At 35.2% G+C, this 13,257-nt stretch overlaps 1 protein-coding gene across 4 annotated transcripts in view; it reads right to left on the reverse strand.

Moving 5' to 3' along the window:
* Positions 1-303: 303 nt before the first annotated feature.
* Positions 304-13,257, reverse strand: part of NADK2 (NAD kinase 2, mitochondrial) — a 55,373-nt gene continuing 42,419 nt past the window's right edge. For all 4 annotated transcript variants that reach the window (XM_007487450.3, XM_007487449.3, XM_007487451.3 and 1 more), the window contains 4 exons: positions 6,954-7,009; positions 6,818-6,871; positions 2,406-2,529; positions 304-1,763 (listed from right to left, as the gene is read on the reverse strand). In XM_007487450.3, the coding sequence (XP_007487512.1) occupies positions 1,625-1,763; positions 2,406-2,529; positions 6,818-6,871; positions 6,954-7,009 (373 nt within the window). In that variant the 3' untranslated portion in view covers positions 304-1,624. The remainder of the gene's footprint in view (positions 1,764-2,405; positions 2,530-6,817; positions 6,872-6,953; positions 7,010-13,257) is intronic.

Consider the following 13,257-nt stretch of genomic DNA (forward strand, 5'->3'; position numbering starts at 1 on the left):
TCTCCAAGAAGCCATCTTAAATTCATAAAGGAGACTTTAAAATGTCATGGAAAGCTTTACAGTACAAAATATTATGTTAATCATTTATTAAAAAAAATTAAATGGAACAAACTAGGTCTTAAAAATCAATCTTAAACAAGTCAGGTCTAGCTCTAAAATAATGTTTTTCTTAGATGGACACTGATCATCTAATTCTGTTTTTATTATTCTGATTCTGTTTCTCCCTCTTAATGATTTAAAGTAATTTGTAACTTGGTGAGTTAAAAGAAACATTAAAAATTCAGTATACAGCACAGCAAAACATTTTAGTTTACTTACATTTTTAATTACTGTTCATGTCATTCACAATTTATTTTACTTCTAGTCTACCAAAAAATGTTTTCATTGAAACTTTTCATGTGAATACAGTGTTTGAGCAGTAGTGGGAGAAAATTATAAGACAATTCGGTAATGAACTGAAAACTATGTTTATTTACAAATTTTCATCTAATTCGTGTGAGGAAAGGGGAAGTGAAGTCATAACATGCACTCATCAATGCTGCTATGCACAATAAATTAGATGAAAACTCAAGAAAATAATAAAACCAACCAAAGCATTCAAAAGAGAATACAAATGTTTCACTGATTTTCATGTTGACTTTCTTTCAGATACTATACCCAAGAGTACATTCAAACAGTAAATGTTTTTCTTCTTAAGGTTAAAGTAAACTCAGATTATGTAGATATAATTCCATTTTATTATTACATCATCATCATGGAATTTTAGAATTGGAAGGAACCTTATAGATTACCTACTCCAATGTTAACATATTTAAAAGGCTTTGATTCATTTTCAAGATAATTCTTGAGCATTTAGAAAGTTTGTAATAAATAGCAGCATGATTTTCTCCAGATAAATGCATTTCAACCACAAGTGAACAGCACAACCTGAATCAAAATATAAATGAAAAAGTTCTTGTAAAGTTTTTAAAAGATGGGAGGAAATATGGGGCAGAAAAGGAAAAAGGTTTAAATTTCACATTGGCCTTAAATCATTGAAGATGGAAAAATAAGGCATATTATCATCATGTTCTGAAATTATAAAATTCTGAAAAATATATATAAAAACATTTACCTGTTTCAAATAGGTAAATGTCAGGGTTTATAAAAATTATCTATAATCATCATCAGAACAATAAATCTTAACATTCAAGTTGCTTTTCTGTATAAAAGAAATATTCATGAGTGATAAATGCATTTGGTTTGAACAATCCCTGGATGCTACTGGAGGGAGTGGGGGATTGGGGAAGAGGGGAAGGGACTCTATTACAGTTCAATCATATCCTCTATATTTCATCTTTTATTTGAACCTACCTCTTTAAATGTAAAGGCATTACCACTTTAAAAAACATCTGTAGGTTATATAGCTGGCACCAATTCTAAGATTTCCATGTAGTTTATATCAGTTTTCTTGGGAAATAAATAGTTTTCTCAACCACAAAGTTTCTCTCAAAATCTCCCAACTTTCAGGGCTGGCTTTGTACACAAACTGTTAAAGGAACAGCCTTCAACAATTTTGTTTTAATGCAGTGTTATGACAATGCAGTCTGTTTCTGCAATTAAAGTATTTTTCGTGGGGTGTTGATCACTGCTCTAGCAGCACAGTTCGAAGTTCATCATCTCTATTGATCATTATTGAAGCTATTGCTCCATCATTAAACTCAAAAGAAGTTCCTCCATCTACAACCATACAGGCATCCCAACAACGAGAACGAACACAAACCCTGCAAATTAAAGAAACAAATGATTGTTACCATTAGGAATAATTTTCCACAAAGCAATAAGTAAATTAAAAACTAGCATTTTAGCAGTTTAGCCATCTTTTTGTCAAGTAGTTGGATGTTTTTTCAACAATAAATATGGCTTCCTCCTTTCAATCTAAGCAAATTAAAGCAGAAACCATAGATTCATAAGCCATTAATTTCTCATTTGAACTCTAAAATAAATTTATAATAAACATCCAATTATTTTAGCAGTCTTTTTCACTGAAAGAAAAGTTGGAAGCATTGAACCCAACTATTTTAATATATCTTAAGTAGAATCAAATTTCTTTATAATAACAAATGAGAAGATATTAGCCTCTATTTGAAATTTTCTCAATACATTGAGCTGTTTTTACCTTCCATTACCATGTTGGATTAACAAAATAAAGCAAAACCCACCCAAGTGGAAGATCACAACTCCAAAATAATACAGCAATTGCAAAGCTCCTGAGACTTCTACTAGTTTTGAAGAGAATCTCTTTAAATCAGTCTCATTACACATTTGTTCAACAGGTTGTTTTTCCACTGTGTTAAATACAGGTGAGTGAATTTAATGAAAAGCCATTCACAGCAGTCCTTAAAAGGGAACTTTATAAAACTTACTTTGATGAAAAACAACGCTGACGACTACTTGAGAATATTCTATTTGTTATAGGTTCTCGAATGCTGAAAAGCATCTTTGGCTCTTCCGGACTATACAATAAAGATTCATTATACTCATTTGTAACTGAAAATAAGAGAAATAAAAGTAAGCATAACAAGTTTCAATGACATGTACAAAAACATGGTGGCTCTTTTTGTAATAGCTAAAAATTGGAAACTAAGGGAATGGTCTCATATGGGGGAATAAACATTGTGCTATATGATTATAATGATATTTTATTGTACCATAAGAAATGATGAAATGAGCAGTGTCAGAGAAAACTTAAGAAGGCTTCTATGAACTGATACAGAGAAAAGTGAGAAAAATGTACCCAATAACAAATATAAAGCAGTGGTTCTCAAAATGTAAGCCAGGCATCCTATAAGGCAGCCCATGAGGTCAAGTTTATTTTTATAACAATAGTACTTTCTAATATGGTAAATATTGATATAACCCACATAAACAAATGCTCTAGGGAGATGTTCAGTAATTTTTTTTTCCCTAAGGAGACAAACTTTTAATTACCCTGGATGAATGTTACATTTCAAGGGCGTATTCCCTAAGGAGGTCAGTGGGAAGTCTGTGACTGCTTGCTGGGGGCAGCACCCTGCCCCCAAAATATCTACCTTTGCTTATTTTCTCAGTTGCCATCTTTCTGGTCTCTAAAATAACCTCCATAAGCACCCTGTTTATGGCTGAAGACAGGCACACTGTTTTCCATCAAGCTACCAAGCTTTTCTGTTAGCTGCAGGACCAAATTCTCCTGGGATGTGGGCTCTATGGAGTATAGCATCACTGTTTGTGCTGCCTGGTCCAGAAAATCCAAAAGCCTCTCACTGATGGGCATTTTGCTCATGATGGAGTGAACGGGGGGCATATCCATCTGAAACAAATCAGACAGCATCTCCACGCTGAGCCATAGACACTGCTGTAGGAGAAAAGCTATGTATTGACTCTTCCTGTATCTTTCTAAACCATCACAATATAGACTGTTAGCTTCAGGAAACAAATCGTGGCCTTTCGCTTTAATGAGAAAGTTGTGGCAAGTCTTCCATTCATCTATCTTAATAGCTTTGGAAATTGCCACTACATGTTCCCTCATTGACTCAGATGGGCTAAGCAATAGCTGGGTGGAGCTATTTGTTGGTCATGTGCCTTCAGGCATCACTTTCATGGATTCCTTTATATGAAAAGCATGGCAGATACCAAAAAAATACATTCAAGTAGCTTCAGGTTGTTATGCAATTGGAAGGATACTTGGCAACAACATTCCACTTTTTTCCTGCTCTTAGTTCCTGCAGGTTCCTGAGCAGTAGAGCTTTCCCCAGTAGTTCCTTAGCATAACCACAATTCAGAGATGTATGGATATCCTTTGTTAGGCTCTGATGGAAGGCACATATGCCCAACTGCACCATGACATGGTTATAAAGGATCTGCACAGGAGGGTCTGCATACTGAATTTTGCCCTGCAGGAGACTTGTGAGCATAAGGTGCCAAGCCTAGTAGTAGTGAGAATAAAGGGCATGGTGGTAGGCAGATGTAGAAGATAGAGCATGTCCAAGTTCAGTCTCATCTTGGCCATAGATGTATTGGCACAGCTGAATCCTGCCCCTCATTTTCAACCTGATCTTGCTCTGATTTTGAAGACCCTTCACAGAGCAAACTGCTAGTGATAGGCCTTACCACCAGACTTGTAGTAGGTATGGAGCACACAAAATAAGGTAGATAAAGGTAGATAAATACTGAAGAAGCTCAATGATGCACCATATATACTTGGGAATGAGGATTTGCATTCTGTATGTTCTTGGTAAGCTCTTCATTTATCCTTTCCACTAGTTAGGATACAATTATGACTACAAATTGCTCAAAATTAGATAGGTCCTCCTTCTCTTCCAGGATGTTCTCTCCAAAAAAGATGCAGGAATCTGCAAGCAAAATGTCCATCAATTCACTGATGTAGCCTAATAAGTACTTGTGTCACATCTCTGGCTTCATGTATATAACCAGGTTGGTTTTGGAGTTGTATTGATCTCAACAATCACTTCTTTCTGCTCAGATCTGAACCAGCAGGAGCAGCAGCTCAATTTGGGTAACACAACCAGTTCCTTTCTTGCCAAGAGCTTGCAGGATCTCATTCAGCTTCCTGACCACAATTGCATGGGTAATCTGTATTCCTCTGGAAAATCTTTAGGCTTGACAAGTGATACCTCAACTTGAACTTCAATCCCTGAAGTCATTCTTACCTTGGTGCTCAGAAATGTGCTCTCTCATCCTCTCACTTCTTTTCGGCAGCCTTTTTGCAGGTGGTGCTCTTTTCTAAGGAATCTGGAAGCCAACAAGGTATATTTCTCATCATTCTCCTGAGTCAGAATCTAAGGAAGTGGAATCTGAAGCCCAGTATCCATCAGCCAAATCCTCAGAACCCTCATATTTATTCTCCATCTCCCTAAAGAACTTGTGACTTTCCCTGAATGGTGCCTTAGAGTTCTTCAGGAAACTTGTGGCAATGAAACCATCTTCATCCTCCTCTGAAGAGAAAGAATCTTCTGAAAAAAAATTTTTTTGTTCAGCATCCTCCTCTGCAGACTTTTCAGGGTTCTAGGTATAGTTGATGATCTGAACTTTGTAATACTGATTTTATTTATGATCTTCAGAGCCTTTGCATTTTTTAATCCTTACCTTCCATCTTAGAATCAATATGAAGTATTGGTTCCAAGGCAGAAGAGTGGTAAGGGCTAGGCAATGGGGGTTAAATGATTTTCCCAAGGTCACAGAGGAAGTGTCTGAGGCCACATTTGAAACCAGGACCTCTTGTCTCCAGGCCTGGTACTCTAACCATTAAACCACCTAGTTGCATGCCCATAGCTCATTGAGGCAGTCCTCCATATCAACCAGGATATGGATGTAGAATTAGGGGACACCCTCTTTGTCCACAATGCTCTTGGCCTATCCAAATGCCCTTCCCAAGAGCTTAAATTCCTCCAGACATTTAGTGACATCCCAAATTTTCATGGCATTCCAGATAGTCTGGATAAGGTTGGTCAGTAACTCCAAACTTTTATCTTTGGCAAAAGACAAAAGAGACTTTCAACAGCCTGCTTAGTGTTCTCATCTTCAGTCAGCAGCAATGGCTATTTGCTATAGTTACCTCTTACAGGCTTGGGAGCTGATGCTCCTTCTTGGATAGGACTAGGACTTGATATCTTAAGTTGGTGGTTAAAAATTGTGACATGACATGACAGTAGGCTGAATCAGGCACCATAGCAACCCAATAATTTCTGAACCAAAAAGTTTGAGTACTACTATATAAAACAACTTTGAAAGATTGTAGGATCCCGATCAATCCAATGATAAGTCACAAGTCCAAAAGAATAAAGGTCGAAACATGACATTTCCTGAAGAATTATGATGCACTTAAAATACAGAATAAGACATATTTTTAGGCACAGGCAATATATGAATTTGTTCTTCTGAAATATGCAGTTAATGTATTAAAGGCTTTATTTTTTGTTTTGTTTTTAATGTGCACAATAGAGAAGGGAAGGTATACTGGGAATGACAAAAGAATAATTTTTTTAAAACTAAGTTTTAATATTCATGTTTCCCACTGCTTCACTTTAAGCATATGACAATAACATAAGGTTAATAGAGGCAATTATGTGGTTCAGTAGATAGAACGTCAAGCCTAGAGACAAGAGGTCCTGGGTTCAAATTTGATCTCAGACATTTCCTAGCTGCATGACCCTGGGCAAGTCACTTAACCCCTATTGCCTTATCACTCTTATATCTTGGAACTGATATGAAGTATCAATCCTAAGACATAAGATAAGAGTTTTTAATATATGCATATGCATATATGGTTAACTCAATGCAAGGTTATAAATGATGGAACATATCATGATCTTAGAAGATTTAAAGTTACAAATAAGCCAAAAATCAATGGAAAACATGACAAGTGTGTATCTAGGCTATAGCAAGTTATGCTTAAGAAGTGTTGTAAAAACTATTTTTGAAGCTGTACATGAATGAAAAAGGAGTTGGGCTGTTCATAGATAGGAAAACAGAAACATAAAACTGATAGTCTGAGTTGTACTACAAGAAAAAGAGAAAGCCCTCTCTGAGGACTTGAGTATTGAATTACTGAGTAAATTTTTCACAGAGGACTTCTAAAGAACTGGACAAAAATGGCAAAGATAAAAGGGAGAGAGAACTGAAATGTCCATTAATGAAGAGTACAAACATTGGTGGATCCATGACTTCACTCAAGTAACATGTTAAAGTGTTGGCATTCTTAACTACTAAATAAAGTATTATTTAGAATTAACATCAAGCCAAACTAATGAATTAACAGTTGCCATTATTTTTCACTAACCTTTTTCAACTAATTCCTTTTTCAGTGGAAGATCCAAGTTTGCTTGGCGTTTAGCTGTTAGAGGAAAAGCACTGGAATTTAATAAAATTCTTTTTAAAAATACAACTAGCATAAAGTAGTCGATTATGGTACTTACCAATCTTTAAAACATCTTCTACAGCTTGGGTTGCAACCCTGTTTATATTATATGACCTAGAAATAAAATAATACAATTTTTTTGTTGCTTTTAAGACTAAGTTCATGAGTTTTTTTTAAACACATTTAAAGTTTTGTATCCCTAATTTATACTCTAATAATAAGCAATACAAGAAGGGGCATACTATGTATATATAATCCAGATTGAAATGCTAAATTGTACATAAATTTGATAATTAACTCAATATAAGACTATGCTAAATAAAAACAAATAATGAAGTTTAAGGTAAAATTTCCTCAAATATAAACTGTACTTTATCACCAACATCTTAACAGATTCAGAATCCAGAATCTTTCCTGAGATTGTGCTCACAAACCAAATTTGAGAAATAAAATAATGTGTTGATATCAATAGAAGTCCAACAACTAAAGGCTAAACAATATTTTTCTTTAAACAACTATGGTAAAAGGAAAAAGGATACTTTTAAATGATCCCTCAAAGCTAAATAGCAAAAAAATCTATACAAGGTATAATAGAACATTTTATAATGAATAAAAAATTATTTAACACATGGATATATTTTGTGAAACCATATTTAACCCAATATAAAATTCATTACACAAATTCAAAGAAAGAAATTCTATATTACACTATAGTATATATCTACATTGCTTAGAGTACTCTAGTCATTTAGCATCTCCTAATACTAAACCTTAAATCTATTCTTAAGATCAGTAATCTATGAACTTTAAAAAAAGATTTTATTTCAAGTTAATTGGTTTCCTCTGTAATCCTACATCATTTATTTCTTGCATTTAAATATATTATTCTAAAAAGAGATGCGAAGATTTCATGAGACTCCTTAAACAATTTTTAAAAAGCAGACTATAAGGTTCTCATGTTCTAGCCCTTCCATCAAAACCTTGTAAAAACTGTCAGGGAGTTGGGATAGTTGAGAACTTTAAATAATATGTGATTAAAGTATGTGATAGGGAATTTCACAGTTGGATGAGACCTCAGTGGTTGTATAATCCGAACTTATTCAACTCAAACCCCAAAGAAATTCTGACTACAATTACTTGAGAAGTGGTCAGATTCTGAGGCTGCTCGGCTTTAAAACCTCAAAGGAACAGGAACCCGCCATCTCCCAATGTGGCCCATTCTACTTACAGCTTTAAATGTTATGAAATAATTTTGCCTCTTCTACCTATTATTCCTAAACAGAAGTTTTAGCAATGCTCTTCCAGATGAAGGCCACTGAAATATTTGCTGATAGTTACCATGATTTCTTCAGGTCTTCATTCCCAATTTCCTCAATCAATTCACACCAGGAACTCAAAGCTCTTCACCTTAGTAAGAGATCACCACTGAATGATCTCCAACTTATCAATGTCCACCCAGAACTGAACATAATACTTTATATGTGGTCTGATAGGACAGAACACAGAGAGACTAGCATTCCATTATTCCTGAAAGTTGTTGCTTTCAATGCAGTCCAAGATCACATAAGCTTTTTCAGCTACCATATCATACTGCTGACTCACATACTAACCTTTTTAGTCCACCAAAAATCCCCAGATTTTCTATTCAAATCCAGTCTCAGATATGCCCTAGTTGTGCTATCCTGGGCAAGACATTTAACGCCCCCATTGCCCAGCCCTTATCACCTCTACCTTGGAACCCACACACAGTATTAGTTGTAAGATGGATGGCAAAGGTATCTAAAACAAAAAACAAAAACTTCTTATACTTGAGAACCTCTTTTTTTTTTTTTGGGGGGGGGGGTGTTAGGCCCAAATATAAGATCTTGCATTTATCCCTACTGAAATTCATTTCATTAGATACAAATCAATGTACTTTGCCTAAGGATATTTACATTTTTTAATGCCATAAAACTTTATTTAAAATTTTTTAAATCCTTTTTAATTTAGGGCCTTACAAAAACAGATGACAAATAGAATTTGGCCCATGGATAATTTATTGATCCCTTCTCTAAGTCTGTTAACAGATCCTGATAATGTTACCTAGTGTGTTAGTTATTTTTCCCAATTTTGAGTTGCCTGAAAATGTGATAAATGTTACTTTCATCTAGATCAGAACTAAAAGAAATATTAAACATACCAAGTACAGATTCCTGGAGCACAACACTGAAGACCTTCTGACCAGTTGACATATAGTATTAACAACTAGTCTAGAGTCTAATAACCCTTCAACCACTTCCCAATTTATATATTCATGCTGCCTATATTGTATCTCTCCATATTTTCCACAAGAATTTTATGAGAAAATTTGACAAAATCTAAGAAAACAAAATACATAACATTAATCTGATCTTCCAGTTTAGAAATACTATCAACAAAGGAAACGAGATAATTCTTATATGATCTATTTTTAAAATTTATCTTTGAACTGGTATTTTTTATTTTTATATCACCTGTATTTTCCAATACATTCCTTTCCCCTCTACTTCCGAAAGACTTATTCAGCAAAACTAGCCAACACATCAACTAAAGATTACCATTATATACAGTGTTCCCTCATGTCTAAGAAGAAGGGAGATATAGTCTCATAAATCTTTCTGGAAGCTAATCTTGGTCATTACTACTAGAAAATTCCATTTCAGTTTATTATCAGTTTTCTTTCCATTTCACCCAGCTGTCAGTTACATCTATTGTTTTCCTGGTTCTGCTTGATTCACTTTGCATCACTTCATAAGTCTTCCCACACGTTTCTTTATCCTTCCTATTAAACAGTTTTTCAGTGCTATCATATTCCTTTGCAATCCTGCACAATTTATTTGACCATGGCTTAACTTGGAAAAATTGAATATATATATACTTTGTTACTAGTACAAAAAGTACCATGACCTTTGGTCTTCCTATCTTACCCAGAGAAGTCCATTATATTTGATTGTACCATAGTATATCAGTCTCTGTGTACAATGTTCTCCTGGTTCTACTCCTTTCATTCTGCATCAATTCCTGAAGGTCATTCCAGTTCACATGGAATTCCAGCAGTTCATTATTCCTTTGAGCACAATAGTATTCCATCACCAACATATACCACAATTTGTTTAGCCATTCTCCAATTGAAGGGCATCCCCTCATTTTCCAATTTTTGCCACCACAAAGAGTGCAGCTATGAATATTCTTGTACAAGTCTTTTTCCTCATTATCTCTTTGGGGTATAAACCCGGCAGTGCTATGGCTGGATCAAAGAGCAGTCTTTTAGCACACTTTGGGCATAGTTCCAAAACGTGTCCAGAATGGTTGGATCAATTCACAACTACACCAGCAATGTGTTCATGTCCTAATTTTGCCACATCCCTTCCAACATTTATTACTTTCCTTTGATGTCATGTTAGTCACTCTGCGAGGTGGTATCTCAGAGTTGTTTTGACTTGCATTTCACTGATTATAAGAGATTTAGAATAATTTTTCATGTGCTTATTAATAGTTTTGATTTCTTTATCTGAAAATTAACTATTCATATCCCTTACCCATTTATCAACTAGGAAATGGCTTGATTTTTTGTACAACTGATTTATCTCCTTATAAATTTGAATAATTAGACCTTTGTCAGAGGTTTTTGTTAAAAAGTTTTTCCCAATTTGTTGCTTCCCTTCTAATTCCACTCACAGAATCAGCACATAAACTTTGTTTGACCTGTTGTTTCTGACATGAGTCACCTCACTCCTTCTTAGGGAAGCCTGGTGAAAGGTTCAACATGATAGTGCAAAACTTAGCATAGATGCCCAATTGGCTGTAAGCCTACTATAGCTCAGAATCCCTGAACTCCAAGGACCCACTAACCTTGGCCTTCCCAAGAGAAGAGCATGAATCCCCATGCTTAGCAGCATAAACTATTCTTTTTTTTTTAATTTTTTAAAACATTATTTTATTTGGTCATTTTCATACATTGTTCATTGGAAACAGATCATTTTCTTTTCCTCCCCCCAACCCCCCGCCACCCCTTCCCTAGCCGACGCGCGATTCGTCTGGGTATCACATGTGTCCTTGCTCTGAACCCATTTCCTTGTTGGTATTTGCATTAGGGCGCTCATTTAGCGTCTCTCCTCAATCATGTCCCCTCAACCTCTGTAGTCAAGCAGTTGCTTTTCCTCGGTGTTTTTACTCCCTCAGTTTGTCCTCTGCTTAAGGATAGTTTGTTTTGTTTTTTTTTTCTCGTAGATTGCTGCAAGTTGTTCAGAGACATTGTAAAGCCATTACTGGAGAAGTCCATTAAGTTCTCTTGTACCACAATGTGTCAGTCTCTGTGTACAATGTTCTCCTGGTTCTGCTCCTCTCACTTTGCATCACTTCCTGGAGGTTGTTCCAGTCTCCATGGAATTCCTCCACTTTATTATTCCTTTGAGCACAATAGTATTCCATCACCAACATATACCACAATTTGTTCAGCCATTCTCCAATTGAAGGGCATCCCCTCATTTTCCAATTTTTGGCCACCACAAAGAGCGCAGCTATAGCATAAACTATTCTTGATGATGCTGGCCTAGTTCTGCAATCACTATTTTTTTTTCCAACCATCTCTTTACTGACCTCTTAAAGAAACTCTATCTTCCTTTAAGACTCAGATTTGGGTCCTACACACCTCTTTTCTCTGTGAAATCTTCCTATACCAGAAACTCATTTTTAAAGTCCTCTCACTACTCCAATTGGCTTTATTTACTTATTTGTCCATATGTTATATTCTCCCAGAATATAAATTCTGTGAGAGTAAATACAGCTTTATTTTTATCTTTCCAACATGTAAGCAAAGTATCTTGTGCATTATAGTTGATTAATGGCTATTTGTTATATTAAACCTAAAACCATTTGCAACATTTTACAGTTTTATTGCATTATTTTACTACTCTCTGCCTAAATCTAAAACAGCTATGCCTAAAATAAAACTTAACCGAGAAGAAAGATAACTTCAGATTCTCATTGTTGATGATAAAAATGTGCGTTATTTCACCATGCTTAATTTAATTTAATAGAAACGAATATTAAAGCAATATTTATGATATACATTATTAATTTGTCATCTTCTACCATTGGGTTTATAAAATGTTATCTTCTATTCATCAACTCATAAGTCAGTCCTTATTTCCTGTAAAATTCTTACTTCTTTATTTCTTATGATGAAATTGTATTTCATTATATTCATGTACCACAATTTATTAAACTACTCTCCAATTATCAGATATCTTTGTAAGTCCCTCTGTAAATATTCTGGAATCTTTCTGACTAACTTTCTTCTGCTATTATGCTACTACTTTATTTAAGAGATATTTCTGAAGAACGTGCATAAATCAAATTTATGTTAATAAAATATCTTAATATGCTATACAAAAGCAAGGCATCCCCCATTGCAAATCATTTTTAAAAATTAAAAAAACTATTTCTCCCCTCATCCAATTTATCCTTGATTCCAGAATTTGATAACCTCCAACTATGTGCCAGGCACTTTGCTAAGGGTAATAGAAGAGTTTATATTATCCACACACACTCTTTCTCTCTCATACACACACATTATACAGTAAAAATGAAGCACTTTAAGGCAGAAGAATACTAGTAGCTATGGAGAATCAGAAACAAATTTTATGTTGAAGTGGAACATGAGTTGTGCTTTGAAGAAAGAGAGGGATTTTAATGAAGCAGAGGTGGAAAGGAATTTAATTCCAAACACCACCTATGCAAAGCTACAGAGGCAGGAGATGGAATGTTGTGTACAAAAACAGACAATTAGCAGGTAAGTTTGCTTCAAACAGAGAGGAAGAACAGAAAAGGAAGATAAATTGATCATGGAAAGGCAAGTGGGAGCCAGATTGGGAAAGATTTATATTTTATCCTAGAGTAGTGATGGCAAACCTTTTAGAGATGGGAGTGCCAGGACCCATCCCCATCCCCCTCTCCAAGACCCCACACAGTGGGAGAGAGAAAGTGCTCTCATTGGGCTGCTGGGCAAAGAGGCGGAGAATGTGAAAAAATGTCATCCAATACAATGGAGAGGGGAAAGGGAGCAGCTCCATCCAAGGCCCTCTGCCTTTTTAGTAAGAAACTCGGAGACCAGGGAGGAAGGAGGGGCAGCCACATGCCCACAGAAAGCACTCTCTGCATGCTAACTTTAGCACATATACCATAGGTTCGCCATCACTATTCTAGAGGATTGAATTGAAGGAGTGAAAATTTGAATAGATAACATGACTTGGTCAGATATATTTTCGTAATAAAATGTTGGCAATTATGTGGAAAATGGATTGGAAGGGAAAGATGGTAAATTAAGGTAATCAATTAGGAAG

Source organism: Monodelphis domestica, chromosome 3 (genome assembly GCF_027887165.1).
Source record: "Monodelphis domestica isolate mMonDom1 chromosome 3, mMonDom1.pri, whole genome shotgun sequence".
NCBI classification, from domain to species: domain Eukaryota; kingdom Metazoa; phylum Chordata; class Mammalia; order Didelphimorphia; family Didelphidae; genus Monodelphis; species Monodelphis domestica.